At 35.3% G+C, this 26,672-nt stretch overlaps 1 protein-coding gene across 19 annotated transcripts in view; it reads right to left on the bottom strand.

Moving 5' to 3' along the window:
- The window catches only part of DLG1 (discs large MAGUK scaffold protein 1), a 263,928-nt gene that overhangs the window by 52,301 nt on the left and 184,955 nt on the right, over window positions 1-26,672 (bottom strand). For all 19 annotated transcript variants that reach the window (XM_044252049.1, XM_044252050.1, XM_044252052.1 and 16 more), the window contains 2 exons: window positions 23,890-24,046; window positions 8,407-8,509 (listed from right to left, as the gene is read on the bottom strand). In XM_044252049.1, coding sequence (XP_044107984.1) covers window positions 8,407-8,509; window positions 23,890-24,046 — 260 coding nt within the window. The remainder of the gene's footprint in view (window positions 1-8,406; window positions 8,510-23,889; window positions 24,047-26,672) is intronic.

Genomic DNA, 26,672 nt, shown 5'->3' with positions numbered 1-26,672 from the left:
TGACTGAGCCTGCCAGATGCCCCACAATTTTTTTTTAAAGATTTTGTTTATTTATTCGACAGGGAGAGAGAGAGATCTCAAGTAGACATAGAGACAGGCAGAGAGAGAGGAGGAAGCAGGCTCTCTGTTGAGCAGAGAGCCCAATGTGAGGCTCGATCCCAGGACCCTGGAGATCATGACCTGAGCTGAAGGCAGAGGCTTAACCCACTGAGCTACCCAGGCGCCCCCACAATTTTATTTTTAATAATGACTATTTAACAACTACTTCACCAAATTCTGGAAAATTCAACAATTTGGCTCTTATAAGCCATTACATCACAGCTCTGATACAAAAGTGATGTCTGTGCTTCCTTACTGCCTTAACAGCTCTGTGATGCCCTTAATAAAATGTTCATTGTATTTCATGTAGCATTATTAGTGGTTTGCAGTGAATTTGCCAGTTGAATTAAGGAAAGCCTTAGTGACTTAAAAATTCTACATTTCAGGGGGCACCTGGGTGGCTCAGTGGGTTAAAGCCCCTGCCTTCAGCTCAGGTCATGATCCCAGTGTCCTGGGATCGAGTCCCACATCGAGCTCTCTGCTCAGCAGGGAGCCTGCTTCCTCCTCCTCTCTCTCTCTCTCTCTCTCTCTGCCTGCCTCTCTGCCTACTTGTGATCTCTGTCAAATAAATAAATAAAATCTTAAAAAAAATTCTACATTTCAGAAATTTAAAATCCTTCTGTTAAAAAAAATATATTTTTATCACATTACTTTTTTTTTTTTTTAAAGATTTTATTTATTTGCCAGAGAGAGAGAGTATACACAAGCAGGCACAGAGGCAGGCAGAGGCAGTGAGAGAAGCAGGCTCCCTGCTGAGTAAGGAGCCCGATTCGGAACTCGATTCCAGGACCCCAGGATCATGACCCGAGCCGAAGGCAGCAGCTTAACCAACTGAGCCACCCAGGCATCCCTATCACATTACTTTTTATAGTAAAGAAGAATACTCTTTCCTAAGTTACTACAAGTAGCAATTAAGGTCTCTTCGACCTTAAAAAATACTAGAGAGCTAAGTCAATTCCTACTAATTTTTTAAATTTGTGCCTCACTGTGTTTACTCAGATTTTCATATTTATAGTCTTTACTTAATATTTACAATGCCTCCTCACCATCTGTCTGTTCAGAACATACTTCAACACTTTCCTCAAATTTACTTTTCCTTTAAACCTTCCATTTCATTTATGTAGCTAAGATTCCTCACTTTCCTGTCCAATCAATTCATACTTTTAGCTCTATCAATTTCCACTGTATACCCATCCTATATACCATTTTCTTAGATTTTATTTTGGGGGGAGAGTTTAATTTCTTTTTTCACTTATTTATATCCCTCTCCTAAAAATCGTATCACAACTCATTCCAGGAAAGCTACACTGGGAGAAAACAAATGTTATACAGAAAGTTTTCTCCATTGAGTACTTCAGAAAGCTTCAAACTTGTCATGAAATACATTCAGGGAGTCTCTAAACTTCTGGCCATAAGTTAAATAATATGTGTATGCTTCTAAGAGGAGAGAAAATGTTTAACGGCTTATTTTCTGCATTTGATTCCCCCTTTCAACTTCTAGTCTTTGTTTTGACTCTGCTAGAAGTGAAAAGACGAAGAAATTAAGGGAAGAGAGTGAGGATAAATTGTATCTCCCCCATTCTCTTTAAATTTGCAATCCCAACTGTGAAGAAAAAAACTTATTTATACTCTGTAATGAAATACATTAATTAAATGCTGAACTTAACATCTGAGAGCAAGAGCTCTCAGAGAACAGATACAACTGGTTTAAAGGAGAAAACGAAGGCAGGCTGGTTAGGTAGTAGCTAAGTAGAAAGACACAAAAGAAAATTAATAGACTAAAACAAAATTTAATTAGGAACCAGCCAGAGAAAATCAGTATAAGAGATGACAAATGCTTGCTTACAAAGAAGTGCCACTGGTCCAATACAACCCCTCCATTTAGTCTGTACTTCTCTCTTTGCTTGTCACCAGGAAGAAATAATGCAAGTAAAATGAGGAGATGATGTCATTTCTTCTATCTGCCCATCTGAATCCTATCCATTCTTTAGGTTGCCAATTAAGCTCCAATCCTACTCTATGGTATCTTTTCTCATGCCAGGCAACATGAGGTTGCCTCAGGTCTACCTCTGCAGGTGAGATTTAAATTAAGGCTTTGTAATTCAGACAAATTAAGTTGCTCTGATCAAACTCTCACTTTTCTCGATTCTAGTTTAGTCACTTAAAAATTAGGAATAATATCAACTTCAAGGAATTTTTTTTCTCCTGGAAAAAAAACAGTTCAAAATTTAAGACAACCAATGGAAAAGAGAATGTAAGTTTCACGTTAAGTTTAATTCTTTTTCTTTTATCTCTTTTTCCTTTATAATATTACTGCAATATAATCAATATTTTTTGAACCAAAAATTTAGATTTAAGGTCTGAAAGCTGACATAGTGTACCTGAGGAACAAGGAGATAACTATCTGAAGTTAGAGCTTTTTAGGGTGTGGGGACCCACTTGGACCCCAGAGTTGTCATAAAGATTATTTTAAACTGAAGACGCTGGGGACTGAATGAAGGCAGGAAAAAAAGCCTCTGGAGAGCTTCCCTTATCTGACCAAAATAAATATGGCAATCATAAATTCCATCTCCTGGGGGGATTTGAGAAGGAAAGACTGCTCTTATTTATATAGACACATTATTAGAAACTTTCTCCTAAAAACTCATGTTCTTCCTAAAGAAACGTATTTGTTTTTCCCACAGGTTTTTCTCTCAATTCTTTTTTCCATACTAAGTTAGATATAAGCAATTAATAAGCCCTACTTCTTTTGCTGGCTCCTCACAGGCGTATAAAATAAATGCTTCCCTCATGTGAATTGGTCTTTTGTCCGTTTCAGTTGCAAGCCCTAGCAACTGAAACTAAAAGGTTAGAGAGAAAGTTTTTCCTCCTCTACGAAGTGGCTAGAAGAAATCTTAACCACTTAATTAGCTGTATAACTGGCAAATTACTTAAAACTTTTTGTGCCTTTGTTTACTCACCTGTAAAGTGAAATGGAGATAATAGTGCCTACCTTACAGGTTTTATGAGAATTAAAAGAGTTAATAAATGTAACATGGTTAGTACCATATCTGGCACATAATTTTTCTATTATATTCTATTATCTAATCCACAGGAAGATCTTGAACTACATAGATCAGGAACTATTTGTCAAAATTTCGTAACTTCTGAATATGGAGTCAAAAACTAGCACAGTAATTCCAGTGCCCATGTTTGATTAGAGCTACAGATCCTGAAAAACAAAAACTTACTCCTATCAAAAGCTTACCTCTTTGCTCTTTGTATGAACACATATATGTCAGATTATCAATGAAGCAGAGAATCCCAAGGGATTCATCATTAGTAAAGTGAAGATACTAACTGCAGAGAGATGACTGATTAGTAGAGTGTCAGGTGACTCCTTTTATATTACTTATAGTATAAAAGTATATTCTTCCTCTCACTGAGAAAGAAAATCAGCCTTCAACTTATATTCTTGGCCCTCACAGCAATTACACACTGATGATGTAGAATATATATTTTTAAAAAAATTCTGTACAACAAAAATACATTTGTTAAAAATATATTATTTATATTAAAATGAAACATAAAGCTATACCATCACTGCCTTATAAATAAACAATGTAAGCAATACAGCAAGGAGGACAGGTGTTTTCAAAGTACCCAAAACATGCTTTTAAATTTTAACTCTTCTATTTTTGGCCTTTTTTCTTTCTTTTTTTAACCTATGATGTCATTTCTTCTATCTGCCCATCTGAATCCTATCCATTCTTTAGGTTGCCAATTAAGCTCCAATCCTACTCTATGGTATCTTTTCTCATGCCAGGCAACATGAGGTACTTTCTTTGAATTCCTAACCTTAGGAAAGGCTGTCTTCTGTGCTTTATTGGTACTTATCATGTTTTTATTAGGCAACAGTACCATAGCTATGGTAAAAGATTACAGTAAACATCAACACTGCCAGACTAAGCACTCATTAAAATATTCCCAGTGAAAAGTATCTAGATTTTGAAGGTAACAGATTAGGGACTGAATCCTAGCTATTATTAGCTTTGTCATCTGAGTTTATCTCATCATCTATATGTTTTCATAAGGCTCTACCGCAAGGTTTAAATAAATAATAAACAAACATGCACCTAAATAAACATCTAATTATAAACTGTGTTAAACGTTATAAAGAAAAAATATCACAGTGCTATCCGAAATGGAATCATGAGAAAGAGCCAGCAATAAAAGAAGAGGGAAAAAGAACACTCTTAAGAAAGTACAGAATGATCAGAGAATGAGGATAGTATATGATGCAATAAAAAGGTCAGAAAGAAGATCTGTATGGTTAGAGCTTAAGGAGCAAAGGACAAGATGGGATAGGGAGGGAGACGTACCGTAAGAGACTCCTAATCTTCTGAAACAAACTGAGGGTTGCTTGGGGGGGTGCGGTAGGGATAGGGTGGCTAGGTTAGGGACATTGGGGAGGGTATGTGCTATGCTGAGTGCTGTGAAATGTGTAAGCCGATGATTCACAGACCTGTAACCCCGTGGGGCAAATAATACATTATATGTTAATTTAAAAAAAAAGGAGCAAAGGAAAGGAGAACAAGGGCATGCAGTGGTCATGTGTATTGTGCTGTGCTCAATCACACAAGGCCTTTCCTTCCAGGTCCTATTAAAGGGTTTAGATTTTATTCACAGGTTAATGAAAAATGTTTTAAATGAGAAATAATGCAATCTTTGTCTTTAAAAAGATCACTTTGCTTGGTGAACAGAGAATGAATTGGAGAAAATCAAGAACAAAATAAGACTCGTTAAAAAAAAAAATAAGACTCGTTAGAGGCTATTAGAATAGATAAGAGATGATGGTGGTTTTGGTTAGGGAAGTACCTGGTGACAAAGAGACTGAGAAAGGGGCTCTGCGGCTTCTGGCTTAAGAATCAATGGGGCGCCTGGGTGGCTCAGTGGGTTAAGCCGCTGCCTTCGGCTCAGGTCATGATCTCAGGGTCCTGGGATCGAGTCCCGCATCGGGCTCTCTGCTCAGCAGGGAGCCTGCTTCCTCCTCTCTCTCTCTGCCTGCCTCTCTGCCTACTTGTGATCTCTCTCTGTCAAATATATAAATAAAATCTTTAAAAAAAAAAAAAAAGAATCAATGGAGATACCATGTACTGAAATGGTAAAATAACTGTTTCAGGAATGCACAACTGCAAACACTATGGGGAAATACAGTTGGCGACATCAAATAAGATACATAATAAGGGGGCGCCTGGGTGGCTCAGTGGTTTAAGCCTCTGCCTTCAGCTCAGGTCATGATCCCAGGGTCCTGGGATCCAGCCCCAATAGGGCTCTCTGCTCAGCAGGGAGCCTGCCTCCCCCTCCCTCTCTGCCTGCCTCTCTGCCTACTTGTGATCTCTGTTTGTCAAAAAAAAAAAAAAAATACACAAGTCTGGTGCTCACAAGATGTTTAGAAAAAAATATATCTGTAAGAATAATCTACATAAGGATCTAACCTGGAAACAGAAACTATTAAACAGTAGCTACCTGAATAATCAAAGTAGAACACAAATTCTCCTTGATAAAAAAATGGCTCCCTCAAGAGAACAGTTTAAATTTTGAATACAACTAAAGAAAAAGTATTGATCAGAAAGGTTCTTATGAAGTACAGAAATCTCAAAAAAGAACAAAAGAAAACAAAAACAGTTACAGGCACAGAAAGAGACAATCTGAAAGGAAGATTCTTGGGCCCATTCAGTAACTATCATAGGAAAACAGTAGCCTACCCTTTCCAACCATCAGTGGCAAGTATATCTAGTGCTTATAGAGGTAAATGAGGCTTAGTTAAAAGCTGCTAAATATAAAAAATGGCTAAGTTAACTATCCCTGTTCTGGTCTATGCTTACCAAGCATTAGAGTAGTTCTTCCTATTACCATTTTAAACTCCTTATTAAACATAACCAGTATTTTACCAAACATTAACTAGAGTATGTCTGAATTTTGATGATTCTGAGTCAATTTCCTATCAAGTGCTCTCTTTTCAAGAGAAAGATTCACTTCTTTTTAATTCAGTAAAGTCTGCTTCAATGCATAATTTCAAACATTTATTCTCTTCTTAAAAAAATTTTTTTTAGAAAGTCTAATTGTATATATTGCATATACATACTTGGCTGTCCTTCATTGCTAGTATTTTCTGTTTTAAAATTCTCATTTGTTTCATTTTATGTTTCCTCTTCTATCCTCTATGTCCTCTTTGATTTTTCTGCAGTATCTCTTTTGTCTTTGTGTTCAATTTAAGAAATTGCTTTTTCTTTCCTGGGTTCTGCTATCTCAAAATCAATCTCCTGGTTGTGAAGCCATTTTTTCTGTACAGTTCTTACACTTCTATTTAGTGATCTTCTTTCAAAGAATTGAATGTATTAGTTGCCAAAAATATGAAGATCAAATTTTCATCTCATCTATGCCAATGTTTGTGTGTGTGTGGGTATGTGACTTTTACCTGTTGCTAAGCTTTGTTGTTTGTTTCCACTTCTTCTTCTTATCTTTGTATGAATGCCAGAACAGCTACTTTTTAACTACTTATTACCAAATGAGTTGGATTTTGCAGGACAAGCTATTTGGCTGAATCAGAAAGTTAAGGGGTGGAGGAGGGATGGAAGCATACTATCTTCATGGCCTTTGAAACCAAAGGACTGTCACAGTATGTAATGCTATCAAGACAGATTCCTTCACCCAAATACAACCACTCTACTTCTTTAAACCAAACCACATCAACGAGGGCTTCTTTTAGCATGTTCACTCCAATTCCTGTTTTTACACCTCAAAAAAGAAGCTCCTCACCTTTAGAAAGAGTTATTTTCTGTCATATTCTAAGTTCTGCCACCACTGAGAATTCTCAACATTCCATGTTTTTAACTCTTCCCTCTCTCTGTGTGGCTTCTACCAGACCTCCAAGCTGCATAAGTAAGCCTTTGCCTGTATGTTTTGTTGTCCAGGTCTTCAATCTGTCATTTTAGTTTTGCTTAATGTGAGGTGGAGTTCTGCTGATAGAAGTGCATGTATGTTTTAGTTTCCTTGTTGCTTTTGCATGTTTTCTGGGAGAGGTCAGATGCCTTACCTTTAATCATACCTAAATAGTCTATATTTCTTATGCATGTATATAAATGAGAACCCTTCTATAATAAGAAGCCAGTATCTCAGTAAATATTGATAACTTGGTTTCCATATAGCATACCTATGGGGCGAGAATGTGTTGCCTAGAAGATAATAGTGTATGTGCCCCAATGGAGGTTTTGTTTCTCACTGAATTAACAAATTGGCATTCTGATTTCATATATTAGTTTCTATTTGTTTGGTAATGTAACTTTATTTGGAATTTATCCATTACATAAGCAGGGAGTCTGCTTCTCCCTCTGACCTTCTCCCCTCTCATGCTTTCTCTCTCAAATAAATAAATAAAGTCTTAAAAAAAAAAACCCAACTGTACATATTATGAAATAGCAAGGAAAGCCCTACATGCTACTTTGATTAGCTAAATAAATTTATTAGGTTTTGTTGCAAAAATAACTTTGAATCTAAGAAAAAAATAATAAATTTAACAGTTACTAAATTAGAAATTGTTTCACTGACTCATTTAGCACATCATTCTTTACTTTTTCACCTTGTTGTTTATGAACACTAGCCAGTATATTATATATTCTTCTGGGTGTTTAAGCTTTTTAAATTCCACTGAGGTTTTATTGGAGAAGTGGTTATGCTGATGTACACCACTAGAGCTTTACATATGCTTAAATATGGCATGACCTTAAATTTTCCATTACCACCTTCCTCCCCTAGGAACTCAGGTCATGTCCATGATACTTCACTATTTAGAAACACATTACATACCAAACTTGTTATTTTTTTCTCTTTATTTTAGACAGCAATAAAGACTATTATAAATATATCTCAAATCTTGATATTAACATACAATCTAATTCAAAAGTTAGAAAAAACTGGGATGACCTACCTTTCTTTGGCAATGCTACTATCATTGTATATGGTTTTTATACAATCCTTTGGGATCACTAACCAAACACAATGTATGTGTTTGGTTAAAGGACAGATTTTAAAAAATAAACACTTAAAAAAATTAATCCAAGTAACAGTGAAATACTCAAACAAATTCCTACATCCTACTGAACACATTTTGACCTGGACTGTGAAGTAGGTTCAGACTAAACAAATACTAGATTAATAAAAGAGATCAAAACAAAAACATTAAGCTTGGAAAGTTAAACATTACTAAGAGGAAGAATTCTAAAAACTGAAATAAGCAATAAACACAGACAGCAAGAAATTTATTACCTTCAGGCCGATATTGTGCAACAATTGTGACAGCCTGGCCAGCATTTTTCAAAGCAGCTGCTGCTTGCTCATGGCTGGCAGTTCTGAGGTCAACACTGTTTACCTGTAAATCAAATTGAATCTTAAATTTGAAAGAAATTATTCACACTGATTAGAAGCCATAATAGCCTTTTTGAGTAGGCACAGAAAAAAAAATTACATGCAATAATTTTTTCACTAAAACATCTTCTTGTTCCAATTTACTAAAGTATAGTATACAGTAAAATAAAACATTACTTTTATTTACTTTTCATTACTATTAATGAAAGCAATTTTATTCACTAAGAATATTTTGCTTAATATCAAGTGAGCAAAACCAAAACATTTTCTTCCAGTTTTCCAGGAGGTGGCCTACCAATCTCTTGGGAAACATATCTTAATTTGGTAACTTGAAATATCAACAAATATAATTTTGTACAGCTTATATCACTAGCAACTCAAGCAATGGGAGGGACATTAATTTTGTATGTAGCATCCTTTCAACTTCTGCCACACTTTCACTACTATTACTCATTTTAGTTCCAATTCTTTTCCCCAAACTAAGCTTCCATTTTTTTTTTTTAATCATGAAAAAATTGTATTTAGATTTAGCCAGCAGGACTCAGTTTAGATGATCCCAATTTTGTTGGCAACATCCAAAGCATCATAGTCAGGCGCCAGCCGAACGTATGCCTTCTTCTCTCCATCAGGCCTGATTAAGGTGTTGACCTTGGCTACATCAATGTCATAAAGCTTCTTCACAGCCTGTTTGATCTGGTGCTTGTTGGCCTTGACATCCACAATGAACATAAGTGTGTTGTTGTCTTCTATTTTCTTCATGGCTGACTCAGTAGTCGGGGAACTTGATGATGGCATAGTGATCAAGCTTGTTTCTTCTGGGGCGCTCTTTCGAGGGTATTTGGGCTGCCTTCGGATATGCAGAGTCTTGGGTGGTCGGAACATAGGGGATGTGTGGATCTTCTTTTTTTTGTGACTGTGGACGCCTTTCAGCACCGCTTTCTTGGCTTTCAAAGCCTTTGCTTTGGCTTCGGCTTTGGGATGGGTAGGGGCTTCCTTCTTAGCTTTCGGTGCCATCTTCTCCATTTTTTTTTTAATTAACATATAATGTATTATTTGCCCCAGGGGTATAGGTCTATGAATCATCAGGCTTACACATTTCACAGCACTCAGCATAGCACATACCCTCCCCAATGTCCATAACTCAGCCACCCTATCCCACCCACACCCACCCCCAGCAACCCTCAGTTTGTTTTGGGAGATTAAGAGTCTCTTATGGTTTGTCTCCCTCCCGATCCCATCTTGTTTCATTTTTTCCCTCCCTGCCCTCCACGTTCCCTGTCTCCCAAATTCCTCATATCAGAGAGATCATATGATAATTGTCTTTCTCTAACTGACTTATTTTGACTAAGCTTTTATTCTTTTGGAGTAATAGGAAGGCAAGTATTTAAAAGTACTAAAATAGCTCAGATTTCAAAGACTGACATTTAGACAGAGTAAATGTTACCAAATGAACAAGAGGTGTTTTGAAAACAGGGCCCTTCCTTGGGTGAAATAACTACTGATGCGATCAATTCCACTTGAAAGAAAGCAACTTCTTTCTTTCTTTTAAAAAGATTTTATTTATGGGGTGCTTGGGTGGCTCCGTGGCTTAAAGCCTCTGCCTTCGGCTCAGGTCATGATCTCAGGGTCCTGGGATGGAGTCCCGCATTGGGCTCTCTGCTCAGCGGGGAGCTGGCTTCCCCCCAACCCTGCCTGCCTCTCTGCCTACCTGTGATCTCTGTTAAATAAATAAATAAGGCATTTATTTATTTATTTATTTATTTATCTATCTTTACAGATTTTATTTATTTACTTGACAGAGATCACAAGTAGGCAGAGAGGCGGCAGAGAGAAAGGAAGGGAAGCAGGCTCCCTACTGAGCAGAGTCCGATGCGGGGCTCCATCCCAAGACCCTGGTATTATGACCTGAGCCGAAGGCAGAGGCTTTAACCCACTGAGCCACCCAGGCACCCCAATTCTTATTTCTTAAAGGCTGCCAATACTTAGTATATACTGCAAACACACTATCTTAAGACATTGTACCTTTTCCACTATTAGCAAAACTTAAATGGACATTCATGGGAGCATTATATTTGAATAGTAATAGCTTTAAATACTTCAGTTGTTTTTTTCCCCCTAAAAATCAGCAGTGAATAGACTACAGTAATGCTTGAAACCTTGAGCAAATATTTTTGGAAAGAACAACTGTCAAGCAATTTTTATATGAAAGTGTGTTTTGTCTCAAATCTGTGAAAGATCATATACCAATTTTGGAAAAAATGACCATGAGCCTAGAAATTCTTGGGGTTTTAAAATTTATATAAAAGAACATTTTAGCCATGTAAAGACCTGATACTTGATATTTTTTATAAAGGATGTCATTATGCAGCTAAGTTAAAACAAATACACTTTAAAAGCCAAGATGCCCTTCAACAGACGAATGGATAAAGAAGATATGATCCATATATACAATGAAGTATTATGCCTCCATCAGAAAGGATGAAAACCCAACTTTTGTTTCAACATAGATGGGATTGGAGGAGATTATGCTGAGTGAAATAAGTCAAGCAGAGACAGTCAATTAGCATATGGTCTCACTTACTTGTGGAGCATAAGGAATAACAAGGAGGACATTAGGGGAAGGAAAGCAAAAGTGAATTGGAGTAAATTGGAGGGGGAGATGAACCATGAGAGACTGTGGACTTTGAGAAACAAACTGAGGGTTTTGGAGGGGAGGGGAGAGGAGGGTTAGGTGAGCCTGGTGGTAGGTATTAAGAAGGGCATGTAATGCATGGAGCACTGGGTGTGGTGCATAAACAATGAATCTTGGAACACCAAAAAAAAAAAAAAAGATTAAAATTGGTGCAGTGCACCTAACTAATGTACAGAATTTACTCAATTTCACCAACTGCTCCATCGATGTCATCTATAACAATTAAGCATTGTCAAAAAAAAAAAAACCCAAAACAAAACAAAAGAAGTTTTTACTTATATTCCTGTTAGCTAACATACAGTGTAATGTTAGTTTCAGGAGTACAATTTAATGGTTCAATACTTCTATACAATACCCAGTACTCATCACAAGTGCCCTCCTCAATCCTCATCACCTACTTAACCCATCCCCCACCCACCTCCCTCTGGTAACCATCAGTTTGTTCTCAATAGTTAGGAGTGTTTTATGGTTTGCCTCTCTCTTTTTCCCTCTGATCATGTTTTGTTTCTTAAATTCCACATATTAGTGAATTCATATAGTATTTGTTTTTCTCTGACTGATTTGCTATGCTTAGCATAATCCTCTCTAGCTCTGTGTTGTTGAAATGGCAAGAGTTCATTCTTTTTTTATGGCTGAGTAATATTCCATTTGTGTGCATGTAAACACACACACACAATACACCACATCTTTATCCATTCATCAATGGGCATTTGGATTATTTCCATATCTGGCTACTGTAGACAATGCTGTTATAAATATTGGGGTATATGTATCCCTTTGAATTAGTATTTTTGTATTCTTTAAGTAAATATCTAGTAGTTCTTGGATGAAAAATCAAGATTAAAAAAACATTAATCTAAAGAAATGTAATGCAATGTAATGTGCTTTTATTGGAGATTATTTCTAGCTGAAGGCTATTAAAAAAAACAACACAACGCAAAAATAGTTCTAGTTTGAGCATAAAGTAAAACTAATTTCTAACTCTCTGAATAACAAATCAGGAAAGAAATTCTTAATTTCACTTTCAGGTAGTTCAGGGTTAGTATACAGAAATACAGCTATTTCTTCTATAGTGATTTTCTGTCCTGCAAAGTCACTGAACTTGTTTATTAACTCTAATAGCTTTTTTGTTGTTGTTGCTGGATTTTCTAAGATTGTCTGTATTAAGAGATCATGAATCTGCAAATAGAGTTTTCCTTCATTGTTTTAAATCTGGAAGCCTTTTATTTCTTTTTCTTGCTTAACTGCCCTGTTTAGAAACTCCAGTACGATGATGAATACAACGACAAGAGTAGACACCCTTGTCTTATTTATGATCTTAGAGGGAAAGATGTAATGGTGCTGGTTTCGAGAAGTGCTTTTTCTGTGTCTATTGAGATGACTGTGTCATTTATGTCTATACTCTATTAATATAGTGCTTACTTTGATTAGTTTTCTAATGCTGAACCAACCATTCATTTCTTGGATAAAGTCCACTTGGTTACAGTATATAGTCCCTTTTTTATGCCGGTATATGATTTTTTTTATCCTTCTGTTTCCAGTTTGCAATTTTTGGGGGGATTTTTACATCTATAAGGATGTAAGAAATATTGGTTTGTTGTTTTCTCCTTCTATTATGTCTTTCTCTCGTTTGATAAAAACAGTATTGTCCTCCTAGGATGAATTGGGAAGTGTTCTTTATGCCTTTTCCTTTTTTGGGAAGTTTGTGAATGACTGGTGTTAATTCTTTAAATGTTTGGTAGACTGTACCAGTGAAACTATCTGGTCCTGGGCTCTTGCCTTTGTGAAATGTTTTATAAATTCAGTCTTCTTAATTGTTACAGGCCTATACATAATTTCAATTTTTTTTTAAGATTTTATTTATTGATTTGACAGACAGAGATCACAAGTAGGCAGAGAGGCAGGCAGAGAGAGAGGAGGGGAAGCAGGAACCTTGCTGAGCAGAACAGCCCGATGTGGGGCTTGATCCCAGGACTGTGGGATCATGACCTGAGCTGAAGGCAGAGACTTTAACCCACTGAGCCACCCAGGTGCCCTTCAATTTCTTTTTGAGTCAGTTTCAACAGTTTGTCTTTCTAGAAATTCGTCAACAATGATATAATATATACAATATATACTATATCATATGTAATCTATAGGACATATACATTATAAAATGTACTTTGTCTTTAGTAATAATTTTTATCTTAGTTTTCTTTGTATGATATTAATATAGTCACTACAGGTGTTTCCTGATTACTGCCTGCATAGTATATCTTTTTTAACCTTTTAATCTTTGTTGAAAAGTAAACCACTGTCTTTAAATCTAAAATGTGTCTGTCATACACAGCATATAGTTGGATACTGGTTTTTGTTAAAGATTTGACAGTGAGGGAGAGCATATGCATGCACATGCAGCGGGGCAGGGGTAGAGGCAGAGGAAGAGAATCTCAAGCAGACTCCTCAATAAGTGCAGAGCCTGACACAGGGTTAGATCTCATGACCCTTAGACTGTAACCTGAGCCAAAACCAAGAGTCAGACGCTCAACTGACTGCGCCACCCAGGTGCCTCCCCTACCCACCATCCTGCTTTTTAAAATCTACCTTGTCAATATCCGTCTTTTAATTGGAATGTTTAATTCATTTACATTTAATGTAATTATTAAAAAAGTAAGATTTATGTCATCTATTTTGCTATTTGTTTTCTTCATGTCTGATATCTTTTCTGTTCCTTCATTACTACACTTCTACCTTCTTTTGTTAAACAGATAATTTCTACTGTACCATTTTAACAACCTTGTTTATTATCTATATTTTCAGTTATTTATCTTAGTGGTTCCTCTGGTTATAATTAACACAAGTTCTACTTTCTTAATTTCATTGCTGTATAAAACTCTGCTCCTATGTAACTCTGTGCCCTCTACCCACCTTGTCATACTATTGTCACATAAATTACATCTTTATAAAATGTGTGTCCATTAGCACACATTTAACTTATTGCTTAAATTATTGCTTTATTCAGTTGTCTTTTCAATCAGACAGGAAAAAAGGAGTCATAAACAAAAAATATACTTATACTGTATTACATTTATCAATGTAGTTACCTTTAACAACACTCTTTATTTCTTCATATGGATGTAAGTTACTTCATATGAAGTTACTTCATATGGACTTAAGTTCTTTTATTTTAGTCTGAAGGATTCCCTTTAGTATTTCGTGCAGGACAGATCTACTAGAGATGAACTTCCTCAGCTTCTGTTTACTTGGAAATGTCTTGATTTGTTGTTTCTGAAGGATAGTTTTGCTTCTGGATATAGAATCCTCGGAAAATAACTTCTTTTCTTCCAGAACTTTGAGTATGTCATCCTACTGTCTTCTGGCTTCCATGTTTTTTGACAAGATATCAGCTGTTAATCTTATTGAAGATCTCCTGTATGTAATGAATCATTTCTCTCTACTATCAAGATTCAATATTTGCCTTTTGACAGTCTGATTATGATATATGCATGGTATGGATCTCAAGTTTATTCTACTTGGAGTTCATCACTAAGCTTCTCAGAAGTGTAGAATGATTTTCATCACATTTTGCAAGTTTTCAGTCATTATTTACTCAATCTTCCTAGCTCTCCTGTCATTCAATGACTTCATTATGTATTTATTAAACACATTATGTATATGGTATACACTTGATGATATCCCACAAGTCTTTAAGGCTCTTAATTTTTCTTTATTCTTTTTTCCCCCTGTTCTTCATCTAGATAATCTCAAGAGATGTATCTTCAAGTTTGTTGGTTTATTTCTTCAGCTAGCTCACAGCTGTTGTTGAGTTTGTCTAGAGCACTTCTGCTTTTTAGTTACTGTATTTTTCAATTCCAGAATTTCTATTTTTTTTTATAATAGAAACCTCTTTATTGGTATTCTCTGCCTGCTGAGATAGTTTCTTTATTTTTCCATTATTTAGTTCTTTGAACATATTTAAAGTATCTGATTTAATGTCTTGGTTTACTAAATCCAATATTCTACTTCCTTAGGGACAGTTTCTATTGATTGTGTTCCCCCCGCCTGTGTATGGGCCTTATCTTCTTGTTTTTCTGCATGTCTCACGATTTTGTTGTGGAAAACTAGACACCTGAAATAATATAATGTTGCAATTCCAGAAATTAGATATGTCCTCCTGCCCAGGGCTTGTTACTGTTGCTGCTAATGACAGATGTTTTTGGTAACTTTCCTGGTTTTGGTAAAATTTCAATGAAATTTGTATTTTTTGATGTGTTTGCCAATGAAGTCACTGCCTGGTTAGCTTGGTGGTCAGTTAATGACTGGTAAGACATTTTGTATTAATGGCTGGACTCTTTGCTGAAGGGCTCTGTGTGCATATTGGGTAATGTCTTCAAAACACAGCTAGACAATTGATAACTCTGCCTTAAATTGTCACTTCCTGTCCACACAGAGCCTCATGGTCAGTCAGAGGTCAGAGTTTAGGACCTTTTCAGATCTTTCCGGAGTATGCAGTGTCCAGAACATACATGTGTCTCCCTAGATTCCAAGGAATATGTCAGAGTTTTTCAAAACCCTTAATGGATAGCTCATTCCCCAGTTTATCCTTTTAAGGTTTTGATTAATGTATTATTTGCTTCAACTATTATCCAATGTCTCAGGCAGCCATAATATACATATAATTGTTTCAACAAATAACCCAGGGAAAAAGGCTTTTGCATTGATTCAGCTCTGATTCAAGTCAAAACAGAGAGCCTTGCAAATGGGTTTTTAAAGAATGACCAGACAGGTCAACTTATGACAGTTCTCTGGGAAAGAGGTTCTGAAAGTTCTACTCCCATCTTGCTCTCTAGTGGCTGTGAGGTTACTGATTTCACTATAAATGTGGACTATTTCTCAAGGCTAATATGATCATGGAGAGCAGAGGATGGAACTTAAGACATTAAGCCAGTTAAAACTCCAAAAGCTCACACTCATGAATATTTAGGTTTGTTTTTTTTTTTTTTTTGGTTGTTTGTTTGAATATACTTCCTGAATTGCTGAAAGCCTTTGGTTAAATTCTAGAGTTCTGAACAACTTCATCCTAACAATTCTGGCCACTTTTCTCACTTTCTTTACAGAGAAGAGAATTTTCATTGAAGACTTTTGGGTCACTTTTGATTCTAAGAGTCTACGAGTCTAAATTTTTAGCAAATATAAATTGTATTCTATACCATACTTCTCATAACTAGCATAACGGGAATACTTAACTTATACCATACTGAAAACTACAGTGTTCTATATAAGTGTAATGAATCTTGATTTCAAAAGCTTCTTTCTTCAACAAAATTAAATGTATCAGAAAGAATATTTTATAAAACCTAGGATTTATTTCCATGCTTTCCCAAATAACTCATTCATACTTTTCTCAGTGATATGGGTTATCATTAAGAACATCAATAAGAGGGATGGTCTTTAGAATAGTAGTTCACAAAGTTTGGTCCCCAGAGCAGCAACATCAGTATCTCATGAAAACTTGTTAGAAATATAGAATTTTAGATCCTACCTAAGTCATACTGAAATTGAATTGAAAACTTCAGGGAAGAGGGTCTAAGAATCTGTTTTTTGTTTGTCTGTTCTTGTTTTAACAATTTTATTTATTTATTTGACAGAGAGAGAGAGAGAGAGAGATAGATCACAAGTAGGCAGAGAGGTGGGGCAGGCGGAGCAGGCTCCCGGCTGAGCAGAGAGCCTAATGGGGGCCTTGATCCCAGGACCATGAGATCATGACCTGAGCAGAAGGCAGAAGATTAACTCACTGAGCCACCTAGGTGCTCCAAGAATCTGTTTTTTAATAAGGCCTTGAAGTGATCCTGATTCAAGATAAAGACTGAAGACAGCTCAATTTTGTTTAATGAGGTACTTAAATTAATTTGTTCCTAACAGTCTTTTATTTTAGTTTTGAATATCTTTTTTCATATTTTCTTCCTGCTCTTAGGCTACTTCCCTAAAGAAGCTTAGTAAGCATTAAAATTTTAAGGCTACTGATGCACATAGCCTAACGTAAGGCCATATGCAACTTACACTCACATTATGGTGAGCAAGTGGCCTGGACTGTCTGGGATTTTCAGTTTTAAAATCAAGACTAAAGGCATTTCCAGACATAGGGTTTTCAGTGCTGAAACTGGGAAATTTCTGCATGAACGAGTTTGTGTTGGTCAGTCTAACATACTCTATCTAGCAGTATGTCAGTGACCCATATAAAGCTGTCCCACATGGACAATTTTTTAAAAAAAAAAAAAATCTATTTTTGCTTTGAATTTTTTGCACCTATCTCTAAGCCAACTGAAAATTTATTTTGACACAAAGTGTGAAGTGAGGCTCTAAGCTAATTTTATTCCTCTAAACATCTAGCTAATTTATCTAACATTTATTTTTAACAAATTCATTCCTTTTCACCAATTTGTCCTTAATATACTATAATTTATTTAAAAAATTTAAATTACAGTATAAAATTACAAACAATGTGAAAATTTGAAGTTGAGTTGAAAGAATTTTCAACAACTGTATACATCCATGAAACCACAACTACTAACAAGATATATACCTTTTCCATCATCCAACTCACTGTATCTCTTTTAATCAGTATGATTACCGACAACCACTCTGACTTCTCTTAATAGAAATTATTGTCTTCTACTCATGATTATCATGTAACTGGAATCTTACTGTATGTGTTTTTGTGGTTCTTTTACTCAAGGTGATGTTCTTTAGTGTTATCTATGTTGTGTTTCAGTAGTTTGATTCTTTTTATTGGTTAGTAGCGTTATATTATATAAATGTATGCCAACTTATTTAGCTATTTTGCTATTGATGGACACCTGAGTCATTTCCAGATCTCAATTATTATTAATAAGGCTGTTATGGAAATTTTCTGTTAACTCTTTCTGTAGACATGATTTCTTGGGTAAAGTCTGGGTGATAAGGTTAGTTGTATGTTTAATTTCTCAACAACTTCCCCCAAAATTCTTGTAGTGACTATACAATATGCCCAACAATAATGAATGAGAGCTACCAGTGTTCCACAGCCTCACCAATGTTTGTCATTTTTTTTTTTTAAAGCCATTCACCTGGGTGGGATATGGACTACATGCTGCCCTCCACAGTTAAAAATCCACATACAACTTTTGACTCTCCAAAATCTCAACTAATAATAGTCTACTGCTGACTAAAAGTCTTACCAATTGTATATCACATACCTTATTCTTACAGTAGCGAAAATATTAAGAAAATCGTGGGGGGGGGCACCTGGCTCAGTCGGTTAAGTGTCTGACTCTTGATTTCACCCCTGCACCGCATCGGGGTCCCAGCTCAGTGGGAAGTCTGATGGTCTCCCTCTTCCTCTGCCCCTCACCTCACTTGTGCACTCTCTCTCTAATAATAAATAAATCTTAAAAGGAAAATACATTTAGCATACTAGACTGTATTTATTAAAAAATCTGCATATAAGTGAATGCATGCAGTTCAACCCCGTGTTGTTCAAAGATCACCTCTATTTCCTTTTATTTAGGCATAATTTACTTTCAATAAATTAATCTTTTAGTTTACAGTTAAAGAGTTTTGACAACTGCACATGTTGTGTAGACACTGTCACAATCAAGATACAGAAAAGTTAAATCACTCCTATCCAAATCCGACAAACCTCTTCATTCACTGTGGGTTTTTTTTGCACTGCCCTGATGCCTCATGTTAAGTACCTTTTCATGTACTTATAAGCCATTCATATATCTTGTTTTGTGAAGTATCTGTTTAATTCTTCTGCTCATTTAAAAAACTGCATTCCTCATCTTTTTGTTAATTTGTGGGAGATGGTTATGTATTCTGGACACAAGTCTTTTGTCAGATACAGGCAGTAAGAATATTTTTTCCTACTCTGTTCCTTGCCAATTTGGTTTTTTAATGCACCCTTTTTATGGTTAGTATTTTATGTATCTTGTCCAAGAGATTGTTTGTCTACCACAGAGTTGCAATGATATCCTCCTATGTTTTCTTCTAGGAGGATTATGGTTTGGGCTTTACATTTAGATTTTAAATCCCTGTAGAATTAATTTTTACATCTGGACTAAAATGGGGTTGAAGTTCATATTTTTCTATATAGATATTTAGTCATTTCAGCATCATTTATTTAAAAAGATTTTCTTTTTGGGGCATCGGGGTGGCTCAGTTAGGCATCTGACTCCTGATTTGGGCTCAGGTCATGATCTAGGGGTTGTGAGATTGAGCCTTGAGGCAGCCTCTGTGCTCAGCAGGAAGTCTGCTTGACAATCTGTTTTCTCCTCCCTATCCTACCTAGGTTGTTCCTGCTTTCTCCCTCTAAAATAAATGTTAAAAAAAGACTTTCTTTTCACCACTGAACTGACTTAGCCCCGTAGTCCTATTTAAGAAATCTTAGTCTAATTCAAGTTCGCTAAGATTTTCTTGTATGTTTTCTCCTAGTTCTATCATCCATTTCAAATTAATTTTTGTAGATAATGAGTGATAAGGACACAAATTTCTTTTTTCTTTTGCTATTTACTCCATTAATTATGGAAGAAGTATGTTTAAATCCCCAACCTGATTGTACATTTTTTCCATTTCTTTCCTTAGTTCTGATAATTTTTGCTTCATGTATTTTGAAAGAATTATTAGGCACATGCAAACTGAACACTGTTTTGTCTTCACAATGAAATAATATTTTTTATCATTATAAAAATCTATCAATAATAATATTTGTTGAAGTCTATTTTGCCTCAAAGGAGTATGTCACACCATCTTTCATGTGTTGTTCATATAGTTTATACTTTCTTCTACTCTATTACTTAGAACATATGCGTCTATTTAAAGGATTTTATTCTTATTTATTTGTCAGAGAGAGAGAGAGGAGAGAGAGAGCGAGCGCCCAGGCAGGCAGAGCGGCAGGCAGAGGCAGAGGGAGAAGCAGGCTCCCTGCCGAGTAAGGAGCCTGATGTGGGATTCGATCCCAGGACACTGGGATCATGACCTGAGCAGAAGGCAGCCACTTAACTGACTGAGCCACCCAGGCATCCCCATATGCGTCTATTTAAAGAGAATTTTTAGAGAAGAGTATATATCTTGTGTTTTTTTTTTTTTTTTAACCAAGCTGATAATTTCTGCATCTTAATTAAGAGTGTTAACTGCAATGTAGACACCAACAGAGTTGAAAAGACACCAATCTTTTCATATTGCTTTTTACTTACCCTTTTTTCCCCTCCTTTTCTGCCTTTGTTTGTAAGAAGCATGGTTTTTTTTTTTTTTTATTTCACTTTATTTCCTGTATTGAATTTTTAAAACTATAGCTCTTGGTAGTATTTTTAGGGCTTCTTCCAGAAATAAGGACATGTAAATATAAGATATGACAGTCCACTTTCAAATAAATTTTTATCACTTCACAAGCTGTAAGAAACACTAGTATAATTCCATTTTTCCTGTCAGTTTGTGCTCTAGTGCCTTGTATTTTACTTCTATATGTCATAACCCCTAGTATACATGCAATTATTTTTGTTTTAAATGGCTAATAGTCTTACAAAATAGGTACAATTATTATTTTTTTAAATTTCAAGACCTTTTATATCTATCCAGGTATACTTTCTGTTGTTCTTAATTTCCTTCTGCAGATCTAGGGTTTCACCTGGTATAATTTCTCCTTAATCAGAAGAATTTCTTCTAGTATTTCTTGCAGGTTTGCAAGGGACATATTCTCTAAGCTATCGTCATTTGAAAATGTCTTTATTTCAACTTCATTTCTCATAAATAATTTCACTGGACATAGGATTCTAGATTTATAGTTTTTTCCTTCAGCACTTTAAAGATATCCCTCAGTTGGATTTGCATTTTGATATTAATATTGAGAAGTCAGTTGTCATTTCTATTGTTCCTATGTAGACATGTTGTTTCTAAGACTGATTTTAACACATGCTCTTTAGTGTAGCTGTCTAATACTTTAATTATGATGTATCTAGGTCCCGTTTGCTGAGCTTCATAGACCTGTAGGTTGGTATTTTTCATCAGTTTTAGAAACCTGTCATTATATTTTCACAGACTGTCTCTTCTTCATTACTGATACTATTTCATAGATCTTAAATGCTCTGGTCTGCTTTTTCTTCCCAAATTCTACACACTGCCCCTTACATTTCAGTTTGGAAACTTTGTCCTATGCTCAAGTTCATAGATTCTTTCCTTTGTTGAGTCCAGTGTGCTATTAAATCTTTTAAATAAAATTTTCATTTGTGACAGTTTTTTTAAAAAAATTTTCTAGCCATTCCGTGTGATCTTTTTTTGTAGTATTGATAACGTTGTCTAAATTCTCCAATCTTTTCATCCGTATTTTCTACTTTTACCTCTATACTCTTTAGTATTTATCATCATTATCATCATGATTTTATCATACTTATTTTCAAGACCCTATTTGATAAATACAACATTTGAGCCTTCTCTTGATTTAATTTTATTGACTGCTTTCTGTCCTGACAACTAGGTTTTTATTTTGCATGTTTTGTAATTTTTAATTGTAAAGTAGACAATTTCAGATAAAGTAACTATAGAGGATGAAACAAATACTATTTAATCCCAGAATAGGGAACAACCCTTGTGTTGGGCCACAACAGTGGGGGAACTACAACTGTACTTTATTGCAGTTTTTAATTAAGTTCAGTTTATGTGTTTGAGAGCATGATTAAAACCTTTTCCCCCGAGGGACATAAGATGGGGTACTAGCACTAGATCCTGGAGATTACCAGGATCACTTAGTGTTTTATTGCTGGCTTTTAAAACTGCTTTATAAACCTGCTGCCAGCTTCTAAGTTGCTGTTAAGTTCTCTCTGTTCTCAAGATCTGGCCCAGGCTTGCTGTGTCTTTGGAGATATCATTCTGTCCACACAGTCTCAGAAGGCTTTTTCTGAACTCTCTTATCTGCCACCCCTCCCGCCAACTCTTATGTCTTAACACCTCAAGTACAGAGTACCTAGGGCTGGTTTTCACAGATCTTCTGCCCAAGGTCCCCTATTTTTATGAGCAGGTACCTTGTATGATTCAGGAATCATTTTTTCTCAATTCTCTTCTGTTGGTTCCCAACCTTTGGTTTACTGCATCTGAGCATTCAATGAAGACCAACGGGAAAGAGCTGACAGGTGTTAAGACTTGGTCTGTGGCTTCCTAGAATTTTTATTAGTTTTTCTAGTCTAGTGATGCCATTACATGTTAGGTATTTGGCTGGTTTCCTCATCCCCATCTATTCTTTCTTTTTCTCCCATCACACCACTGAGTACTACTGAAAACTCACAGTGCAAAATTTAGAATAAAACAATTTATCATAGGTCACATGTATTAGTTACCTGTAAGCTTCAAAAAACAGAACTCTTATTTATAGCACTTAATATAAAATATGTTTAAAAGAAAAATCTAAAAGAATATTAGGAACTGTAAATAACAAAGAATCCACAAAAACCACCAAGATAGACTGAAAACAAACAAACAAACAAACAAACAAACCCAGAAATAATTTCTAGAAAGCAAAGGGTATTCTAAAATTTAAAAAATTGGTTTTGGCTTAAAGAGCAGATGAAGAAAATTCATGAACTAGAAAGCAGATGACTGAAGTTAAGTACAAGGAGAGAGAGAGTTGATAAATACGAAATGGGGGTTAAAAGATATGCAGAACAAAAAGATAATATCCTCTCATAGGAACTGAAGAAGGACAGAATCCACACAATGTGGGAAATGCAAAATTTGAAAAAATACTGGTTAAGATTCCAAGACTGATTAAGGACAGAACTCCTCTGATCTAGGAAGCACAATGAATCCCAAACAGAATAAATAAAATGCTCGCCATAAACACATTTTAGTTAAATTGTAGTACACCAAAGAGGAAGAGACTTTAAAAGTAGTCAGTTAAAAGTAGTCAGTGAAAAAAAAAGAAAACCAAACCAAATCACTTGCAAACAGGACAAAGTGCAGATCTTTTTTTGTAAATAGCAACAAAAGAACCCAGAGAACATAAAACAGTATCTTCAAAGTACTGACAGACAATAGCTGTCAACCTAGCTCTTTAGATTTAATTATATTTACAAGTGAGGGTGAAATAAAGATAATTTGATGAGCAAATATCGAGGACAAAAGAGCCATATTATCAGGCAACACAGCTTCTAGGGTAAAAACTATTATTATAAAGAGGATTATCACATAATGATAAAAAAATTCAACTCACCAGGAAGGAATAATGATTCTAAACTTAGATGCATCTAATAACATAATTTCAAAGATATAAAAATTAAAAACTGCTGCAAAGACAAACTGCTAAATCCACCATCACTTCAGAAAGCCTAAAAAAATCTTTTAATAATAGATCAGACAATAGATTACAGTATAAAGAAGATCTGTACTACATAAATAACAAGGTTAGTAAACATACAGAAAACCTTGCAGTCAACAAATAGAGAATACATAATTTTCTTCAAGCACATTTATAAAGAGTTGACCCCCTTATAGGTAAGTCAAATATCAGAAGAAAATCTATCCTATAGAATATGTTCTCAGACAACACTGCAATCCTACAATTAAGTTGCAAAATGGTAGGAAAATAACCAAAATATCTCCCATAACTTTAGGATGTAAAAAAACCACTTCTAATAGTAGGTCATAGTTATAATTATAAAAATGTTATTTTGATTAACATATCCTACCGATATAATACGATCTCCTTTTCTCAGCTCTCCACTAAGATCAGCAGGTCCTCCAGCCAAAATAAAGGAAATAAATATTCCTTCTCCATCTTCACCTCCTACAATGTTGAAACCAAGGCCTGTTGAGCCACGATGAAGAACAACTTTTCTAGGTTCCCTAAAAAAATTAGAAAAATATTGAACACCTTAGAAATTTTATATGGAACTTCATATTTTATCAGTGAGAATTCTCTACTGATAACTCTTATATTATCAAATTATAAATAAAGCTAGATGAAAGTTAAGGTTTTCAAGACAAGAGTAGAGATTCTAAGTCTACAAAGTAGGCTTAGAAATTAAAGGAAAAATTCTTATTTTAAATAAAAGCTAAAAACACATGTTAAAAATCAATGATTTTTGTTAAAAAACAAACATGAAACTAAAACAAAAAGGAGAAAAAAGTTGTGGTAATTTAAAAAAATAATGACATAAAGAACCTACTCAAGAAATACACACACTTAAGAAAAGCTGAGGTTGTACACATCTTATTACCTAGGAATCAGTCACTGCCCTTACTTCTTAGATATTGTAAAAGGCAGATAAACCTTTATCTTAGAAAAGGTAGGTAGGCCCTTTTTCCAGTCTCAAAAGGATGAATCATGACTAACCTAAGCCAGTCATAGCAATCTCATTCCTCTTTGTTAAGTTGAGGCTATGACCCTATTTTGACCTCTGAGAAATAAAGGTAAATTTTATTGTTATTTCCCAAAGAAAGATAGACCCTAACAAAAACAAAGCACATTCTGTTCCCTTACCCACCCAAAATAACCCCCCCACAAAAAAATGAACAATAAAATCCTATTACTGATTTAAATATATATTATAACCATGAAGGTTATAGACCGAAGAATCCCAGAGACACCATGGACCTAAGGGTTGCTACACAAATGCTGAACTGCCCATCTCTAAACTTTTTGTATAAAATAATTAAATAGTTTTACTTAAGTCATACCCTTCCAACTCTCTCTGCTGTTCATCCATTCTAAGATAAGACTTTTCCCCACCCCCTATTTAAAATCTCTGAAATCAGAATACATCTTACCACTACTAGTGTCTCATATTTGCTGCCAGTTATAAATGGTTGTGTGAATACCATGTATACCTCTGGTAAAACCATGAAAATTCCAGCAGCAGATGAGATACAGAATATTATTTGAAATTAGAATGTATCATATTTGGTAAATATTTTAAAAATTTAATTGGATTTTTCTAAAACATTTCAAAAAGCTATCAGTAACAAAAGGCTTAACAGAAGTAAATTTTACTTTTTAAAAGATTTTATTTATTTGACCGAGAGAGAGCAAGAGAGCATGTGCAGAAGCCGGGCGAGTGGCAGCAGAGGGAGAGGGAAAAGCAGACTTCCTGTTGAGCAGGGAGGCCAATGCTTGGGCTCAGACCCAGGACCACTGGATCATGACCTGAGCCGAAGGCAGACACTTAACTGAATAAGCCATCCAGGAGCCGCCAGAGGTAAATATTTTTAAAAGATAAATTTTAGGGATCCTTCCATATAATGTGGAATTAATTTAAAGCATTTGCTAAATACCTAAACTGGCATTTTCCAGTCATACATAGGTTTTCATCATTATTCAGCTTTGCCAGGTTCACTTACAGTGTAAACAAAATTACATTTTGTCAAAAACAGTAAAACCAAATAATAAATTGTTTAGAAAATATTAAACACATGCACACATATATTAAAGAAAAAAGGGAATAATAAATCCAAATTCAGGAAAACAGTTCATTTGATGAGGCAGTGCAGGATCAGGGGACAAAACAGTTTTCATTATATCGATGTTTCATTTCACTGTTAGATGATGGACTTATAGTATAGGGTTTCTATTACTTTAGAACATATATGGAGGAAGTGGGAGGGGGGATGGATTAAATGAGTGGTGAGTATTAAGGACAGCACTTGTGATGAGCACTGGGTGTTGTAAGTAAGTGCGGAATCACTAAATTCTACACCTGAAACTAGTATTATACTGTATGTAAACTTAAAAAAGTATATACATATGAAGCAAAAAGCTACACATACATATTAGCTTTATATAAATATAAATTTTATATAAATAATAATGTAAAATACTCTGCTAAAATCCAACAGTATTTCAGAGGAAAATAAATTCTGATTTTTCAAATAACACAGACACATGAAAAGATGTTCAACATCTTTAGTCTTATTCCAGCTACTACAATGGCTATGAAACAAAATAGAACAGAAAAAAACAAGTATTGGTGAGGATGTGGAGAAACTGTACCCTCAAATATTGATGGTGGGAATGTAAAATGGTGTGGTTGCAATAGAAAACAAATGGTTCCTCATAAATGTAAACATACTGACTAGGTGACTCAGTAATTCCACACTTTAGTATATATCCAAAGTAAGTGAAAACAAGGATGCAAGAAAGTGCAAGCCAATGTTTATCAGGTTATTATTCTCAATACCCAAAAAGGAGAAACAACCCAAGGGTCCATCAACAGATGAATGGATAAATAAAATGTGGTATATACACATAATGGAATATTATTCAGCCATAAAGAATGAAGGTTTTAAAAAATATATATTTACTTATTTCACAGAAAGAGAGAGAACATGAGAGCACACAAGCAGGGGGAGTGGCAGGCATAGGGAAAGGGAGAAGCAGGCTCCCTGCTAAGCAGAGTGCCTGATGCGAGGCTCCATCCCAGGAAACAGGGATCATGACCTGTGCAAATGCAGACACTTAACTGACTGAGCCACC

This window comes from Neovison vison, chromosome 6 (assembly GCF_020171115.1).
Source record: "Neovison vison isolate M4711 chromosome 6, ASM_NN_V1, whole genome shotgun sequence".
In the NCBI taxonomy this organism is placed as follows: domain Eukaryota; kingdom Metazoa; phylum Chordata; class Mammalia; order Carnivora; family Mustelidae; genus Neogale; species Neogale vison.
This window is presented reverse-complemented; position numbering and strand designations above follow the sequence as displayed.